The sequence below is a fragment of the Mirounga angustirostris genome, unplaced genomic scaffold (genome assembly GCF_029215605.1).
Source record: "Mirounga angustirostris isolate CCGP_5_RB_7025 unplaced genomic scaffold, mMirAng1.0.hap1 SCAF_4, whole genome shotgun sequence".
NCBI classification, from domain to species: domain Eukaryota; kingdom Metazoa; phylum Chordata; class Mammalia; order Carnivora; family Phocidae; genus Mirounga; species Mirounga angustirostris.
The window spans coordinates 120,872,331-120,892,133 of record NW_026991712.1 but is presented as its reverse complement, the minus strand read 5'-3'; the positions used below and the strand labels follow the sequence as shown (position 1 = coordinate 120,892,133).

At 36.3% G+C, this 19,803-nt stretch overlaps 1 protein-coding gene across 3 annotated transcripts in view; it reads right to left on the bottom strand.

The window, feature by feature from the left end:
- TTLL7 (tubulin tyrosine ligase like 7) overlaps nt 1-19,803 on the bottom strand; it is a 144,588-nt gene that overhangs the window by 10,655 nt on the left and 114,130 nt on the right. For all 3 annotated transcript variants that reach the window (XM_064588935.1, XM_064588934.1, XM_064588933.1), the window contains 2 exons: nt 18,595-18,755; nt 5,128-5,301 (listed from right to left, as the gene is read on the bottom strand). In XM_064588935.1, coding sequence (XP_064445005.1) covers nt 5,128-5,301; nt 18,595-18,755 — 335 coding nt within the window. The remainder of the gene's footprint in view (nt 1-5,127; nt 5,302-18,594; nt 18,756-19,803) is intronic.

Here is a 19,803-nt window from a genome sequence, read left to right as displayed (position 1 = left end):
GTATGTTTGTTATAGGCTTTGTGTAGTTATTCTTTATTAGACTAAGGAATTTCCCTTTTGTTTCTAGCTTGCTAAACATTTTTTAAAAACATGAACATATATATTCAGTATATATTTATCTGTATCTATTGAAATGATCTTTTATTCTATTAAAATCACATTGATCACTTTTTAATGTTATTTCACCCTTAAATTGATGCAGTAAACAGAAGTTGGTCACAATACATTATCCAATTTAAAGTTCCTGGGTTTATTTTGCTGGTATTTTATTTAAGACTTTTGCATCTATGTTCAGGAGTAACAATGAACTTTCACTATCCTTTGACATATCTTGGTTAGGTTTTAGTATCAAAGGTATGGGAGCTTCATTAAACAAGGTGGAGAATGTCCCCTCCTTTTCTGTTCTCTGGATGGGTTTAATAGAATTGAATAGTGAAGACCTGTGAATTTGGAATTATCTTTGTGAGAGGGTTTTTAATTAGTGATTCAATTTCTTCAATAGTTAAGACTATTTAGTATTTTCTATATAGGACTTTCTAACAAGAAATTTTGTCATTTTTGGTAATATGTGTTTTTCCAGGAATTTGTTAACTTAATTAACAAATTTGTTAACTAAATTACCAAATTTATCAGCATGAAATTGTTCATATTTTCTTATAAAATTTTCAGTGTTTGTAGGATCTGTAGTGATGTCTCTATTTTGTTCTTTTTTTTAAATTTTATTTTATCATGTTATGTTAGTCACCATACAATACATCATTAGTTTTTGATGTGGTGATCCACGCTTCATTGTTTTCGTATAACACCCAGTGCTCCATGCAGTACGTGCCCTCCTTAATACCCATCACCAGGCTAACCCTATCTTTGTTCTTGATGTCAACTATTTCCTTTCATATTCTTGATCAGTCTCACCAGTTGTTTATCAGTTTTATTAGTCTTTTCAAAAACACATTTTTGGCCATGTTGATCTTCTTTATTCTGTTTGCTTCATTATATTATTAATTTCTACTGTCATTTTTATTTCCTTTCTCTATATTCTTTGGGTTTATTTTAATGTCATTTTGTCACTTTTCAAAATGGTTGCTGATGTCATTTAATTTTTGCTTTTCCTCTTGCCTAATATGTTCATGTAAGTCTACAAATATGTCTGCAATAATGATTTGTCTACATACTACAATTTTTTGTTTGTAATATTTGTGTTATCATCCAGTTCAAAATATTTTCTTATGTCCATTATGATTTCTTAGATTCATGAGGTAATTAAAAGTATATATTTTTTATCCTTCCAAAGTATGGATATTCCAATTATAATTTTTGCTTTTGTTTTCTAGCTTAGTGGCATGGGGTCAGGAAAAAAAACCTCTGTATGATTTAAGTCTTCTGAAATTGGTTGAAATATGTTTTATTATTATACTATATGATAGACTTTTGTAAAAGTTCCTGGTGTGCTTGGTATTTTATATTCCAAGATTATTGGATTCACTTCTATATATGATAGTTAGGTCTGTTAGTTATATTGTTAAAATGTTCTATATCTTTAACAAAATACATATATATATATGTATTTTGATATATATATGTATAACACATGTATATATGTATTATGATATACATATGTATAATACATATATATGTGTGTATATATGTATATATATATGTATCACAATACATACATATATATCAAAATCTCCATCTATGGCTGTAGATTTGCCTATTTTTCCTTGTAATTCTGTTAACTTTAGCCTTGCAAAACACTGGGAACACTGTTATTCCTAGGAATCCAGGATATTCACCAACATCCCCATCTTTGGCAGGCCTTGAACTCCTACTTTTTCCCTTAGGCCCATGAGTCTATCAGAAGTATTATTCAGTATAACAAGTTCTCACTAAGTACCTGATTAACACTCTGATGTCTTCAAACAAGGTTTTGATATTTTGTCTAGCTTTTTTAGTTGTCATTAAAGGGAGGATTTGTCCAAAACCCAGTGCTCTATTACCAAAGGCAGAAGTTTGAACTCAGTGGTTTTTAAAAATGTTTTTAACCATGAAACCCCTTGTGAAATGAGCTTATATGGAAGTTCAGTACATGAAATATAGAAACACAGAGATGTTGATGATACAAAGTATTTGGAGATCCCAAAGCTTCCCAAGTAAGTATAGTTAAAGTATTGAGCTGGTCCCAAGAACTCTAGTTTCATATATATATCATATATATATGTGGGTTTATTTATCAGTTTTACTTGCTTAGTTATGAGTCTACCTCTGAGAAATGGCTTTCCACTTGGTATGCCTATTAAGTTATTATTTTTCTAAGACTTCAAGATTCAAGGCTACTCTGTTCCATGGAATGGATGGCATGTACACCTTAAGGCCTCTTCAGAAAGATCATGCAGATCTTTGGTCAAGATAAATATGGTCCATAAACCTGACTGATGTTATCTCTATTTTCTTCTCTTTTAATTTTATAGATAAATTACCTAAATATATATCTCCTCATAAACTATTTAGGTATACCTCATATATTATTTATATTAGGCATATATATTAATTTATAAATATTAATTTATACTTTATTAGGTATACTTCATAAATGAAATTTATCTATTAATAAATAACAAATTAAGCGATTTCTACATGTAAAGTAAAAAGCTATAGGTTCCTAATTAATAAGGGAAAGAAAATATGGCCAGTTTTCATGTTTTTAAATTAATGTGACATTGACTTAGGTTTTAATAGCTAGATATTTATTTCTCTCTCCTCCTTGTGTTTCCAAGTAGAAGAATTTCCACCAAATTTCTGGCCTTTTACCAGAAGTGAGTTATCTGATTTCCAGGTTTAAAAGAAGGAACCAGGTATGCTTGGCTCAGTCCCTTTCTCTTGTTGGATCAGCCTATCTGCAGAAAGGATGCATTCTTACTAGCTCACTAGCCAACACTAACAGAACTAGACTTTATGGGGTAGTGTTAGTGGAAGATTTGGTTTGATCTAGCTCTGCCCATGATTGGATCAGTACATTTAATTCTAGAGTTCAATTTTAGAGAACTCACTTGGCTCAAATCTACACCATTGTCCCTCAATGTGGCTTTACTCAGTAATAAAGCTACATCCTGATGATCATCTGTCTGATTCCTACATCTCTCTCTCAAATGGTTCTGAACTTGGGCAGGAATAAAGGGTGTGTTTTACTAACCCCTCTTTCCCCAGAATGCTTATAATCATCATACTGGGGTTATACTGAGCATTTATCCGAAGTCCAGAACTCAAGATTCCAGAGTAGGAATATCTCTTCTGACCACCAGAAAACGAAGAAAATAAAAAGGCCTGACACAATTGTAAGGTGTAACTTCTTCTCCAGAGTGACCTCAGTCTATTTGCCCACCTACAAAAGTTACAAGAGCCCTCAATAGAAAATGTGTTACAAAATCTATAATCGCAAGAGTAACATTGAAGAGTTTGAAACCATCCTTCCTAGACTGGAACTTAAGATTTTCCTGGTCATGCTCCCAGAGTATCACTCCTTAAAGTGAAACCACTTAATTTATATGCTGTAAGGTCTTAATGATGACCATCATTCTTTTAAATTATATGAAAATATTAATGAAAGTAATGTAAGTTTTGGGGCGCCTGGGTGGCTCAGTCATTAAGCGTCTGCCTTCGGCTCAGGTCATGATCCTGGGGTCCCAGGATCGAGTCCCACATCGGGCTCCTTGCTCCGCGGGGAGCCTGCTTCTCCCTCTCCCACTCCCCCTGCTTGTGTTCCCTCTCTCACTGCCTCTCTCTGTCAAATAAATAAATAAAATCTTTAAAAAAAAAAAAGTAACGTAAGTTTTATTTCAATAATTTGCTTCAGTCAAACCATTAAACTGTAGAATATTGCTTTGATATTTACATATTTCAAATATTAATGGCTAGCTTTACCTCTATCATTGTTGTGATCACTCAGCTTCTATTTGCAGGGGGAGAGTTAAAACATGTTAAAGGTACGACAATAATATAATGTCAGAATCCAAAACAAACAAAGATTAAAAATACATCTTTCGGGTGCCTGGCTCAGTCGTTAAGCATCTGCCTCTGGCTCAGGTCATGGTCCCAGGGTCCTGGGATTGAGCCCCGCATCAGGCTCCCTGCTCAGTGGGAAGCCTGCTTCTCCCTCTCCCTCTCCCCCTGCTTGTGTTCCCTCTCTCGCTGTGTCTCTCTCTGTCAAATAAATAAATAAAATCTTTAAAAAAAAAATACATCTTTCAACACTTTTTGTGAAATATATCCAAGCCATTCTGCTGGTGCAGATCAGTTTTGTAAAAAGTTAGCTTTATTATATACTTCCTATGATCTCTTTAAGAAACAGATCAATGTCTAGGTGTTTCAAAAGACAGTCCCAGCTATGGTGGTTATTTTTCCTCATTGCCTATTCAGGGGTAGTTGAATACTATCATCATTTGACTATCACTTAGTTTTTCAAAGTCACGATTTATTCTCTTCTATTCAGAGTAGTACTGCAACTTATACATACTAAAAATAAAGTCACATGTTCATCTTTAATTCTATTGGGCACTATGATTGTACAGAGAAATGCTAAAATGTACTATTTTTTCAATCTGCATATTTTTGCAGCTTAAAAACAATATTCTTTTTCATGATTTGGAAAACCACCTATTTTAACTGGACAGTATTTATTAAAATTCAATTTTTAAATGGAACCTAACAAAATTCACCTCCCATAGATGCATGTCATGATGAAGGGAGTAAAGATTAAACTAAAGGCATCTTCTCAACTTATCAGGCTGAAGGATAAATTTGAAATCTCCCTATTGGTGAAAAAAGTCAAGTTTATGACCATTTTTGGATGCTTTTACTCAGCATTTGAAAGCAAAATTATATAAGCCAAATAATCTCATTTCCAAGTAGGTTATTTCTGTCACCTTCAGGTTTGTGGTTGCTGTCCTTGTTTGGTCCTTTAAAGGTAAAGATGGTGCAAATTAAAAGTCTTTTGTAGATAACAGCATGTATGAATTTTTGGTCTTTAGCTTTTTCTCTAACTATGTAAATAAAAAGAGACTTTCAATTTCAAACTGCACCGTGGCATTACTTTATATAAAACTCACAGGGTGTAGAAATGTAAACAAGTACCTGGAATTACCCCAATCAGTACCAATGCCTGAGAGTGATCCTCTTGAGTCAGTTGCATATTTGTAAACCACTAGCAGGCACTGTTTACAAAGTTCAACCAAGCGCTGGCAACACTGGAGCTGCAAAGGAGTCACCACCTCCGGGCTTTTACTGAAAATACTCTCCCAAGAGGATCTGTTGGCATGGAAACAGACATGACCTCATATGGCTGTTAAAAACGACAACCAGCTTTATCACTTACCTAGCAGCAAACCAGTAAGGAAAAGTAGAAATGGCCTCAGACATTTGAAGTGACTGCAGATGGTTGAAAGGTATAAAACAAATATATATTTGAAAATTCATCTTTATATTAAAAAACATAACACAGAATTCATATACTATTTGTCTTTAAAGACTTTACTGATGCCAACTGTAGGTAGCTATCAGGATGGTTTCCCAACACCTCCTAAAAAATTGAGTTACTCTATATTAAAGTGTATGTAAAATACTGAGCTTATTTCTCAAAAGTTAGATATTCTAAAACTTTAGGTTTCCTTGAAAGCTACCTTTACCTTTACATTGATAATGATCCCACAAAAGAATTTAAAATTTGCTTCAATTTAATTTGTGGCCTCTCTGGATTAGGAGAATTTAAGTGAATCCCTTGATTATGACCACTCCTCTCAAAACACTTAGAGATGTAATTATGTCCATGATATTCCTAGAGCACAGGTTCTATATTCTAGAAGTCATGTTATCTCAGTGAGTACTGCCTGACTATAATCACAAAGGTAGTATCCTGCCTCCTTAAGTGCACTCAGCTTCTACCAAAGCACACAGGAGTACACACTTTCTTGGTAAACTTCAAGTGTGTGTGTGTGTGTGTGTGTATGCATGCGCACAGGTAAACAAATACATATAAATGTACTTACAATTCCTAAATTTACCATAACAATCCAATTCAGGAAACACCTCACCACCAGCCACCACCAGAAAGAGACAGAGACAGAGACAGAGACAGAGAGAGACTTATTTCCTTAGTATAAATGAAACTTTTCTAGTCTCAAGGGGAAGGTTTTGTTTGAGACTTGGTAATGGTTCAAGTCTCATTTTACATAAACCGATTCACTTAACCCTTAGAGAAAGAAAAGAGTAGATTTTCAGAAAGAAAAAAATATTAAGGAAAATATTTTTCTGACAAAATGTACTTCCCAATGGGAAATTCAAAGACTCCATTTTCAATCTTCTGTGGATATTTGATATCTTTGGAATTTTTTAAAATGTTTTAGAAACTCAAAAAGGTATTTTTTAGTAGAAAGGCTACTGTTTATTTTTTCAGGAGAAACGTGGCCCTAAACAGATAGCATGTCACCTGTGAATGACAGGTTTTCTTAAAAGGAGTAAGATTCAAATGAGTAGACTGAAAGGAATAAATTTTCTTCCATATTCTGAGATGTTCGGGACTAAATATAATATTTTTATTATTTTTAAAAAGTTATTTTTATTTAAGAAACAGTAATATGCTAATTAAATTAACTCTAAAATAAATTTTAATACTAAATATAAGAAAAACTGGCTATAATACATATGTGTTTGCATATACCCATATATACCTATGCATGTGTGTATGTATAACCAACTTAATTTGATCAAGAAAAATACTGGAGAATACCAATTAGGGCATGTGTTTATAATTAGTATTTCCTAATTTCAAAGCCCTACATGTTTAGGCCCAGAGAAATAAAAATTTCATATAAATACAAATACATACAGGAAAACATTCTGTGTTATGACTGTCTGCTTAGCACTTTCCTCTCTACTGAAATTCTGAACATTGCTACATCCTCTCCTCTCAATTTGGATATATTTTAATTTTGATCCTTTGGACTCATTTGATTAGATCCACTATCAAGTTACACACATCATGGTAATTTTTCTTTTTCTGATTTGGAGTATAGAGGTAAGAAAAGAACAAATAAAATGGAAGAAAGATAAAAGAGCTTCTATCACACTCTAATTTGATGTAACATTCTGAATACTATGTAAGTTATAATCTGACCAGCTTTGGCTCCTCATTCTCTCATTCTTCCTTAAATATTTAAAATAAATATATGGACCAAAGTCCTTTACCAATTTTTGGTGTGTATGTTCACCACCTCTAGCCAAAGACCACATTCTACTCTATTCATTCATCTTTAAGTGTCAGCACACCAGAACTCCTCATAAAGAAAAGAAGAAGATGAGCAGGACTTGCTTCACTTGGTACCAGGTTAACTTTTTCTGCACAAAGGAAACCCATCCTTCACACTGAGTGTATTAGGACTGTGTCCCTCACCTCCTCTCCACCACCTGGCACAGCTGAGTGAATGTGCAACACCTCCGTAACACTACAGCACCTCAGTCTTCAATACTAACACAAACAGTTTTGAGAAGGTGAAAGGATGTAGAAATAATTTACAATACCAGTGCCTTTATCAAAGAACTCAAGGTCTTATCTGACTTCTTTCTGAATCTAAATTCCAAAAAAAACAGAATTGAAAAAGAAAAATTAAGTGGTTAAGAAGTTCTGTTTGGTACTCCCTAATCCTCAGAGATGTTTAACAGGAAACAACTTTATATGATACTTTTTAGTAATATAACAATAAGGTACAGAATTCTAAAAACCTCTGGCAACAAAGGGGAGTTGTTATTAATGAAATCCAGAGACTCGAAAAGCCTTGCATTATCCAGCAATCCAGTATTTTTCACCAATTTTCTCATCGAAACATTTAATAAAGCAGTTATCTAAAAAGTAAAACTGATTCATTTCTTTCTCCTTCTCTGGTAGATGTCTGAATGGATGACTGAGTGGACCAAAGTTAAGTAGCAGAAAGGAGAAAGGAAAGTAAAAGCAAAACAAAGCAAAACAAAACCAACCAAAACTGGACTATACCAACTGGATACACAGGAACAATGAGCTGGAAAGTACTAACAATAACATATTCAACTGAAAGTGATATGAGAACAGTAAGAGTCAGGTCATTTTTACTCTGTATGATGCATACATTTTTAAGTGGGATAGTAAATCTAGAAGTGGACTGATTAGAATATTCCTTACCATTTCTTCTTGCCCAAAGATTCTAAAAGAAAAGCTTTTCCATGACAAACTTCCATGGGAAAATGCCTTTGGCTAGAGGGTCCAAACAGATTCTCTTCTTTGGGGTTCACATATCATAGTTTTGAGTGGAGAGAGGACTTTTCCAAACAATATATTTCTTCTCCCATTTACCCCCTGCTTCCTCCTCTTTGTTTTACCTGGAAAACTATTCTTCCTCTTCCTACAAGTCTCAGCTGAAATGTTACGTCCTTTGGCCACATTTCCTGAGCTCTCAGGCCTGAGTCTGAATCCCATAGCACCTAAGCTTCCTATATCCCAGTAGAACATGGAGGATAATTTTATTCATGAAAATTCCAAGAGCTGTTCTCCTGCAGAGAACACATTCAGAATGTAGAGCATCATGTGATAACAAGAAAAGTTTCCATGTGATAACAAGGGTCACTGAGCATGGGCTTCAGCAGCCTGAAAGAACAAGAAAGGGGGATAAGGGTGTATTCTATTTGATGTATTAGTAAAACCCCTGGGCCAACTCTAGGGAAACATACCACAAAGATCTACAGTATTCTTTGATGTTTCTGGATGTGGACAGGGAGTGGTTTATTTAGTTTTGTTATTGGGGTGTTGACAGGCAGAGGCAAGAATCAAGGTGGCCCAGAGTTATTTGGATTATATTTTTCCAAGATTTTACACCTAACTGTGAAAGACAGTTGTGCCTTTTATTAAAATCATTCCTTTAGAAGTGAGTTAAGAGTAGATTTTTACCTTGACTACTAGGCTGTTAGACCAAAGGTTAAAGGAGTATTCATTGACTAGACATGATTCAAAGGATTAATAGACCTATTCTGGGTCCAAACTGGGAATCAAACACACACAACACTCTGTGACTTAATTAAATTGAAGAAGCCTAAGAAACCCATTTGTAAGGCTACAAAATAAAATCCAGTGTTAAACTCTTCTCTACAGACCACCAAGGTTTTAAAGAAATGGATGGAGAGCGGAGGTCAAATTGGACTCAAAGCTACTCCTGCTCTATTTGCCCAGGTGCAAGGGGCTGGGGATTTGGCTAAGGCTATGGGACTTAAATCAAGCAAGCCTGTCAACCACTGGGAATGCTGCTTTGAGGCGAGTCAATAAAGCATACAGTTAAGAGCTTGGGCTCTTGAGTCAGACAACCTGGGTTTAAATCCTGGCTCACCTAGTTACTATAAGAACTTGGGCAAATTATATTCTCTCTATGCTTTGATTTCTTCCTCTGTACAATGAGAATAATAACAATAATAATTTATTCAAAATATTAAAGTGGCAATTATAAGAATATTTAATATGTATAGTAGTATCAGGTCAAATGCTATTAACTCTCATTATCAATACTAGTAGTAATAGATACCACCAGAGAAATTTAAGGGGAGTATTGTTCAAGGAACAAGAGAAAAAGATTCTGAATCAATTAGAATATATTACCAAAATAATTCAGGGAAGAGGAGTCCCAGAGGCAAAGAAGAACCACTGTATGGCATCTTTGGGGTCTGGAGTTGGAGTTTACCTCATGGACTCAAAATTACCAGCACCAATTTCAGTAGCAGACTATCTGACTGCTTTCCCTGCTGAAGAATAACTAGCATTCTAACTGATGTGGAGAACAAAGGCAGAAGGAAATGTAGATAAAATTAAATTTCCTTATAACCTGCAGCCCATTGACAAATACTTGAGGCAAGCAGAGTGTGACCTTCCTCCAGGAACTCCCAACTGTCTTAACATTAGTGCTTTGCTAGAGGGAAAAACAACCTTAGCTTGACAATAGCTAGGTCTCCAGGATCCTATGAGTCTTCTTTAGCATATGAAAATCCTTTTGGATTTTCCCCCAGCTCCATAGTATATAACTAACTGCTCCTCACAATACCAGGGCAGCCTTTCTGCCCATGGGCCCTGTCCCCATGCTTTAATAAAACCATCTTTATACATCGAAGACATCTCAAGTATTCTTTCTTAGCTGTTGACTCTGAACCCCAACATTTCCATATCACAACCAATGGACCAACAAACAGAAACAAAATTCCAGTTATGAGTCTAGATTGAGAGAACTTCTACAGAGAACCATCAACTAATGGGCCACAGAATATAGTTCAAATGTTCCACTTAAATCTCTGTAGAAAATAATTTATAGCCAAGATTACTCTCAGATTTTACTACAACCCAGAGCACCTTATAAATTCTTCCTGTTTTTAAATGGCTACTGAGGGGACGCCTGGGTGGCTCAGTCAGTTAAGCATCTGCCTTTGGCTCAGGTCATGATCCCGGGGTCCTGGGATCGAGCCCCACGTCAGGCTCCTTGCTCAGCAGGGAGCCTGCTTCTCCCTCTCCCTCTGCTGCTCCCCCTGCTTACATTCTCTGTCAAATAAATAAATAAAATCTTTGAAAAAGAGAAAGAAAGAAAGAAAGAAAGAAAGAAAGAAAGAAAGAAAGATAGAAAGATAAAGAAAGAAAGAAAGAAAGAAAGAAAGAAAGAAAGAAAGAAAGAAAGAAAAGAAAGAAAGAAAGGGAAAGAAAAGTAAATGGCCACTGAGGAACATGATAGTGGTGAGAATAAGTCTGAAAATGGTATGAATAAATTGGTACTAGAGGACTAGAATATTTAAATGGAGGACATTTGGAGCTCATTTGGAGTATTGAGAGAGATTAGAGAAATAAGAAAGAACCAGCATGTTAGAGAGTGTTGTGTCTCTAGCTAAGAAGTCTGGACTTTAGGGCGCCTGGGTGGCTCAGTTGATTAAGCGACTGCCTTCGGCTCAGGTCATGATCCTGGAGTCCCTGGATCGAGTCCCGCATCAGGCTCCCTGCTCGGCAGGGAGTCTGCTTCTCCCTCTGACCCTCCCCCCTCTCATGTGCTCTCTCTCATTCTCTCTCAAATAAATAAATAAAATCTTTAAAAAAAAAAAAAGAAGTCTGGACTTTAATGATAAGTGAGGGAAATCACTATAGATTTTAGGAAATGACCCTGACAGTAGGATAGATATGGGAAACAAAAAACTGGAGACAAAAATGTCTAGAAATCTATTAATTTTACCTAGCCCTTCTACCAAAAGGTTCCTCCTATCTGAAATCCTATAATACTTTATATAGGTCTCTTTTATATAATCAATATATATATATATATATATATATATATATATATATATATATATATATATATATATATATATATCTTATTTTATCTACTAGAAGCAGCAGAACTTATTGGTTCACACCACAAACTCTGGGGCCAGGCTCCCTGAGTCCAAATCCCAGTTGCACTAGGTCATTAGTGCCTATCTATGCCTCAGTTTCCTCACCTACAAAATGGAGATAAAACATAAAACTTGCTTCAAAGTGTTGTTATGAGGATTAAATCACTCAATATACATAAAGTGCTTAGAACAATGCCTGGCACATAGTAAGTAGTATAGCTTTAGCTATTATCATATTTAAGAGTCTTGCAGTCAGGCTCTGTGTCAAAATCAACTTTGTCTCTCCAAAAGTATTTAACACAGTAGAAAGTACTGGGTACTAAGAACAATGAAAAAGAATCTAAAGTAGCCACAGTGAGAATATGACAGAAAAACTAACAGGATTTAGCAAACCACTGAATATAGACTGGGAAGAAGAAAGATACAGATGACCCTGACATATCAAACCTGCATGACTGGGAGAATAACAATGGGATTAAGGGAAGGCCAGAAAGGAAGCTATTTCTGAATGAAAGGGAGGTGCCTAATGTTTGGCTTTAAATATCTTAAGGCTAAAGTGACAATGAGTCACAACAGCTTTGGCAGGATTGAAATTTTGGAGAAGAGCAGGAGTGTAGCCATATTTTGGAAGTCTGTTACATGAAGGCAAGAGCAGAAGAACCTTAAAGATATTCATTTGTAATGGAGATTTTTCATTAAGACTACCTTGGCACCGGGGGGGGGCAGGGAGAGTTCCAAGATGACGGAGTAGTAGGGGGACCCTGAACTTACCTTGTCCTTTGAATACAACTAGATCAACCTTTAATGATTTTGCGCAACTAGGATCAAAGGAGTATGGAAACAACCTGCAGAGTTGAAGCCAGATAATTTGGCAGAGGCAAGTTTCAGAGCCCTGTATTGGGGGATTGGGAAGCAGTGCAGCTGGAAGAGGAGGAAGCCCAGTTGGAGGAGCAAAGTCAGGAAGAGGGAGAAAGTTGGAAAGATTGCAGCGGTTTGTAACCTCACAATAAGCGGTGATGGGTGGGTTGCTCAGGAAGGGATTGCCCCCCTTCCTGGAGGGCATTTGGAGGAGCATATTTGTCCTTTCCAGAGACAAAGAACAGCTGGGATGCCCTTGAGTGGAGCTCAGCATCAGCATCAGAGGGGCACACAGAGGGCAGAAAACCTCTTAACTTTTTGGTGTGAACCACAATAGGCTTAAACCTCTGTGTGGCACCAATCAACCCCTTTGCTAGGACTGACAGAGTGAAGTGCAGACTGGAGCAGATGGTGGGTAACATGACCACTGCTTTTTGCTGTCTGCCACAATAGATTCAAGCCTCTGCAATGGCTTTTCTGGGAGAAAGGGGAGTAGGGGACTGAGTCAAGTGCGGATGGCTGATAACCTGGCTCCAGCTTTTCACTGAGCATTGCAATAAACTCTAGCCTCTGACTGCCCACTGTGTGACGGCTTTTAAGGAATGGGTCGGTGCTGGGCACACCCTGAGCTTCCCCACTGAGCAGGCGCACACATTACTAGGCCCTTTAAAACTTGGGAGTTTTGAATCCCAGCCTCTGGCCAGAGATAAAATACAGGAGATCTGTGGCTCTGGGCATGCCAATGACCCAGGCACAGACAGATTAGGGCAGGGAACTGACAAGGGCCCAGGTCACAGGACATTTTGTAACAGGGCCAGCTGAGCAGGAGCTGTTGGGAGTTCTGTTCCCCAGAGACAAAAGGGTGAGGTGACGCCTTATTCTACTTCTTGCACCATCCCTCCCTCCTCGCACCCACCAGCACAGTCAGATTCCAGAGAGAAACACAGCACCTCTAGTGGAGGCTGGAGTCCCCTACACTAAACCCCTCCCCTCTGACCTGGCAGGAGTATCTTTAGGAGAGCAAGTCAGCTTGTGAGCCAGCACAGCAGGCCTCTCCCTCAGAAGACCAACACAAACCCCTCCATCTACCAAGTCTACCGATTAAAGAAAGCTGAACAACATCAGCTTCCAGCTTAACTTCACAAACAAATCAAAGCATACCTACTTAAAGGAACAAACACTCCCCACTACAAGCAAGGAGGAACTATGTGGAGGAAGGACCAGTGGGAAAGAGCAGCCAAAACACAACAGCAGAGTGTACACAGCATACACCAGAATCACTCCCTGCACATGTTGTTGTTGTTGTTGTTGTTGCTGTTTTTGCTGGGTTTTTTTCTTTTTTCTTTTTTTCTTTCTCTTTCTTTCCTCCTTTCTTTTCTAGACAAAATGACTAGAAGGAGAAATTCACAGCAAAAGAAAGAGCCAGAGGTAGTACTCTGCCATAGATTTAATCAATACGGATATAAGTAAGATGTTGGAACTAGAATTCAAAACGATTATAAAGATACTGGCTGGCCTTGAAAAAAGCATAAAAGACACTAGAGAATCTCTTACTGCAGATAAAAGAACTAAAATCTGATCGGGCCAAAATTAAAAATGCTATTACTGAGATGCAGTAAAAAAACGGAGGCGCTAACTGCTGGGTAAATGAGGCAGAAGAGAGGGTCAGTGATTTAGAAGACAAAATGATGGAAAGTAACGAAGCTGAGAAAAAGAGAGAAAAACAACTACTGGATCATGAGGGGAGACTTTGAGAAATCAGTGATACCATAAAGCACAATAATACTCGAATAATAAGGGTGCCAGAAGATGAGGAAAGGGGGGCAGGTTTATTTGAACACAGTATAGCTGAGAATTTCCCTAATCTGGGGAAGGAAACAAGCATTCAAGTCCAGGAGGCACAGAGAACCCCCATCAAAATCAATAAAAATAGGTCAATACCCCAACATATAATAGTGAAGCTTGAAAATTTCAGAGATAAAGAGAAAATCCTGAAAGCAGCTCAAGACAAAATGTCCTTAACCTGCAAGGGTAGAAACATAAGTCTGGCAGCAGACCTGTCCACAGAGACTTGGCAGGCCAGAAAGGATGGGTATGATATATTCAAGGCGCTATATGAGAAAAATATTTAGCCAAGAATACTTTATCCAGCAAGGCTGTCATTCAGATTGGAAGGAGAGATAAAGAGCTCCCAGGACAAACAGAAAATAAAGAATTTGTGATCACTAAACCAGCCCTGCAAGAAATACTAAAGGGGATCCTTTGATCGAAGAGAGCCCAAAACTAACAAAGACCAGAAAGGAACAGAGACAACCTACAGAAACAGTGACTTTACAGGTAATACAATGGCACCAAATTTATATCTTTCAATAATTCCTCTGAATGGAAATGGACGAAAAGCTCCAACTGAAAGACACAGGATATCAGATTGGATTAAAAAAAAAACAAGATCCATTGATATGCTGTCCACAAGAGACTCATTTTAGACCCAAAGACACCCCCAGATTGAAAGTGAGGGGGTGGAGAACCATTTATCATGTTAATGGACATCAAAAGAAAGCTGAGGTAGCAATCCTTGTATCAGACAAATTAGATTTTAAACCAAAGACTGCAATAAGAAATGAAGAAGGACACTATATCATAATTAAAGGGTCTATCCAACAAGAAGATCTAACAATTGTAAATATTTATGCCCCTAACTTGGAGCAGCCAATTATATAAACCAACTAAAAACAAAATTAAAGAAACACATTGATAATAATACAATAATAGTAGGGGACTTTAACACCCCACTCACAGCAATGGACAGATCATCTAAGCAGAAGATCAACAAGGAAACAAGGGCTTTGAATGACACACTGAACCAGATAGACTTCACAGATATATTCAGAACATTCCATCCTAAAGCAACAGAATACACATTCTTCTCGAGTAGAGGACTTCTTACATTTTTCTTTAATTTCCTGGTTGACCCACTTAATCTTTAGTAGGATGTTCTTTAACCTCCATGTATTTGTGTTTCTTCCAAATTTTCTCTTGTGATTGAGTTCAAGTTTTAAAGCATCATGGTCTGAGAATATGCAGGGAATAATCCCAATCTTTTGGTACCAGTTGAGACCTGATTTGTGATGTAATACAATTCTCGAGTAGAGCATCCTACTAAAGAACATATGGGTCAAACAGGAAATTAAGAAAAATTTTAAAAATTCATGGAAGCAAATGAAAATGAAAACACAAAAGTTCAGAACCTTTGGGATGCCGCAAAGGCAGTCCCAGGAAGGAAGTATATAGCAATACAGGCCTTTCTCAAGAAACAAGATAAGTCTCAAATACACAAGGTAACATTACACCTAATGGAGTTGGAAAAAAGAACAGCAAATAAAGGCTAAACCCAGCAGGAGAAGATAAATAATAAAGATTAGTGCAGAAATCAATGAAATAGAAACCAAAAGAACAGTAGAACAGATCAACGAAACTGAGCTGGTTCTTTGAAAGAATTAATAAGATTGATAAACTCCTAGCCAGACTTATCAAAAAGAAAAGAGAAAGGACCCAAATTAATAAAATCATGAATGAAAAAGGAGAGATCACAACCAACACCAAAGAAATCCAAACAATTATACAAATATATTATGATCACCTATATGCAAACAAATTAGGCAGTCTGGAAGAAATGGATGCAATCCTAGAAACATGTAAACTACCAGAACTGAACCAGGAAGAAATAGAAAACCTGAACAGTCCCATAACCACCAAAGAAATTGAAGCAGTAATCAAAAATCTCCCAACAAATAAAAGTCCAGGGCAGGACAGCTTCCCAGGGGAATTCTACCAAACATTTAAAGAATTAATACCTATTCTTCTGAAGTTGTTTCAAAAAATAGAAATGGAAGGAAAACTTCCAAACTCATTCTATGTGGCCAGGATTACTTTGATCCCAAAATCAGACAAAGACCCCACCAAAAAGGAGAAGTACAGGCCAAAATCCCTGATGAATATGGATGCAAAAATTCTCACCAAGATACTAGCCAATAGGATCCAACAGTACATTAAAAGGATTATTCACCACGACCAAGTGGGATTTATTCCTGGGCTGCAAGGGTGGTTCAACATCCACAAATCAATCAATGTGATATACTACATTAATAAAAGAAAGGACAAGAACCATATGATCCTCTCAAAAGATGCAGAAAAAGCATTTGACAAAATACAGCATCCTTTCTTGATTAAAACTCTCCATAGTGTAGGGATAGAGAGAATATACCTCAATATCATAAAGGCCATATACAAAAAGCCCACAGCAAAAATAATTCTTAATGGGAAAAACAGAGAACTATTCCCCTAGGGTCAGGAACACAAAAGGAATGTCCACTTTCACCACTGTTGTTCAACATAGTACTAGAAGTCCTAGCCTCAATAATCAGACAACAAAAAGAATATAAAAGGCATCCAAATAGGCAAAGAAGTCAAACTCTTACTCTTCACAGATGACATGATACTCTATGTAGAAAACCCAAAAGACTCCAACCCCAAAATTGATACAACTCATACAGGAATTCAGCAAAGTCGCAGGATATAAAAATCAATGCACAGAAATCAGTTGCATTCCTATACACTAACAATGAAACAGAAGAAAGAGAAATTAAGTAATTGATCCCATTTACAATTGCACCAAACACCATAAGATACCTAAGAATAAACCTAACTAAAGAGGTAAACGATTGGTACTCTGAAAGCTAAAGAACACTTATGAAAGAAATTGAGGAAGACACAAAGAAATGGAAAAATGGTCCATGCTCATGGAATGGCAGAACAAATATTGTGAAAATGTCTATGCTACCCAGAGCAATCTATACATTCAATGCAATCCATATCAAAATACCACCAACATTTTTCACAGAGCTGAAACAAATAATCCTAAAATTTGTATGGAACCAGAAAAGACCCCAAATAGCCAAAGGAATGTTGAAAAAGGAAAACCAAAGCTGTGGCATCACAATTCTGGACTTCAAGCTCTATTATAAAGCTGTAATCATCAAGACAGTATGGTACTGGCACAAAAACAGACACATAGATCAGTAGAACAGAATAGAGAACACAGAAATGACCCTCTATGATCAACTAATCTTTGACAAAGCAGGAAAGAATGTCCAATGGCAAAAAGACAGTCTCTTCAACAAATGGTGTTGGGGAATTGGACAGCCACATGCAGAAGAATGAAACTAGACCATTCCCTTACACCACACACAAAAATAGACTCAAAATGGATGAAAGACCTAAATGTGAGACAGGAGTCCATCAAAATCCTAGAGGAGAACACAGGCAGCAACCTCTCTGACCTCAGCCGCAGCAACTTCTTCCTAGAAACATCGCCAAAGGCAAGGGAAGCAAGGGCAAAAATGAACTATTGGGACTTCATCAAGATAAAAAGCTTTTGCACAGCAAAGGAAACAGTCAACAAAACCCAAAGACAACCGACAGAATGGGAGAAGATATTTGCAAATGACATATCAGATAAAGGGCTAGTATCCAAAATCTATAAAGAACTTATCAAACTCAACACCCAGAGAACAAAGAATCCAATCAAGAAATGGGCAGAAGACATGAACAGACATTTCTGCAAAGACATCCAATGGATGGAATATTACACAGCCATAAAAAATTTAAATTTTGCCATTTGCAATGACGTGGATGGAACTAGAGGGTATTATGCTAAGTGAAATAAGTCAGTCAGAGAAAGACAATTATCATATGATTTCACTCATATGTGGAATTTAAGAAACAAAACAGAGGATCATAGGGGAAGGGAGGGAAAAATAAAATAAGATGAAAGCAGAGAGGGAGACAAACCATAAGAGATTCTTAACTATAGGAAAGAAACTGAGGGTTGCTGGAGTGGAGAGGGGTGGGGGGATAGGGTAACTGGGTGATGGGCATTAAGGAGGGTACTTGATGTAATGAGCACTGTGTTACATGAAACTGATGAATCACTGAACTCTACCTCTGAAACTAATAATACACTATATGTTAATTAATTGAATTTAAATAAAACAAAATTAAATTAAAAACTACCTTCTTTCCACTGAATTCAAATCAGTTAGGTGTTGTGTTCATATTCATTATCTCATCTAAATCAGCTTAACTGCTATAAATTATAGCCAAATACAAAAAAACTGTATACAGTAAAAAAAAAAAAAATCCATAATTTAACAGATCATTATAGAAATTCAACCATTTTATTGGGCTTCCTATGTAACTAAATAGTAAAATGTTAAAAGTAACAATAATAAGAGGTAACTTAGAACTTACCCTGAATCACAGAAACAGTTCCACAGTCCTTGGCCATGACTCCAGAGTAGGCGATTAAAAACCCTGTTGAAAATCCGATATAAACTTACTTCCTCGACATCAGGTACCTTCCAGATACGTGGAAGAATTGTACGAATACTTGTTTTTACTATGTCCAAAACCTAGTGGAGAAACCAAAGTTATTTCAAAATCTAAGTGTATAAGTGTATGTCTAAAATTCAAAGATGAATATATATAATTCAAAGATAAATACATACACACACTCATTCGCTCAATAACAGCACAGAGTAAAAATCCCAGAAATAGGTCCATGCATTTATGACTCTCTAGTGGCAAGTCAGACCATTGGAGTAAGAAGAGATTAAGTTTAAAATCTAAATTTAAGTTAAATCTAAATTAAATAGTTAAGTTTTATTAAGAAAGTAAAGTTGAATCCTCACTCACTCAATTAACAAAAATCAACTCTAGAGGGATAGGGGCCTTAAGCTTAAAAAACAAACCATTAAATATCTTAGTGAAAAGTACTGGTGAATATCTTTTAGTCCTTAGGTTAGAAAAAGATTAAGTCATAAAAAAGTATGGACCATAAAATATTAATAGATTGATTATATTAAAGTTAAGAATTTCTGGACATCAAAAGATACCTTAAGAAAAATAAAAGATCAAGTTACAAGCTGGGAAAATATACTTAAAACATATACCTCCAACAAAAGATTAATATCAGAAATACATAATAAATGCCTAATAAATTGCTAACAAACACTAATGACTTAGGGGAAAAAAACAGACAAAAATACATGATCTGGAATTTCACAAAAGAGGAAATAAATTTGCCCAATATATATAAGACATAAATATTAAAACTATAATAAGATATCACTTCATGCCCATTTAACTGACAAAAAATTAAAAGTCTGACAATACCAAATGCTGGAGAGCTAGGGTTATGCAGGGTCTCTTAGACATTATTGGTGGGAGTACCAATTGGTGCAGTCACTCAAAAATAGCTTGGCATTATTTCCTAAAGTTAAAAATTCATATACCCTATAACCCAGCAATTTTATTCCTAAGAGAAACTCAGGGGTTAAAAACAAGACTCATGTACAAGAATGTTCTAACAGCTGTTCACAATTGCAAACACCTGGGAACGACCTAATTGTCCTTCAGTGGGAAAGTGAACAAATAAACTGGTACACTCATTCCCTTGAA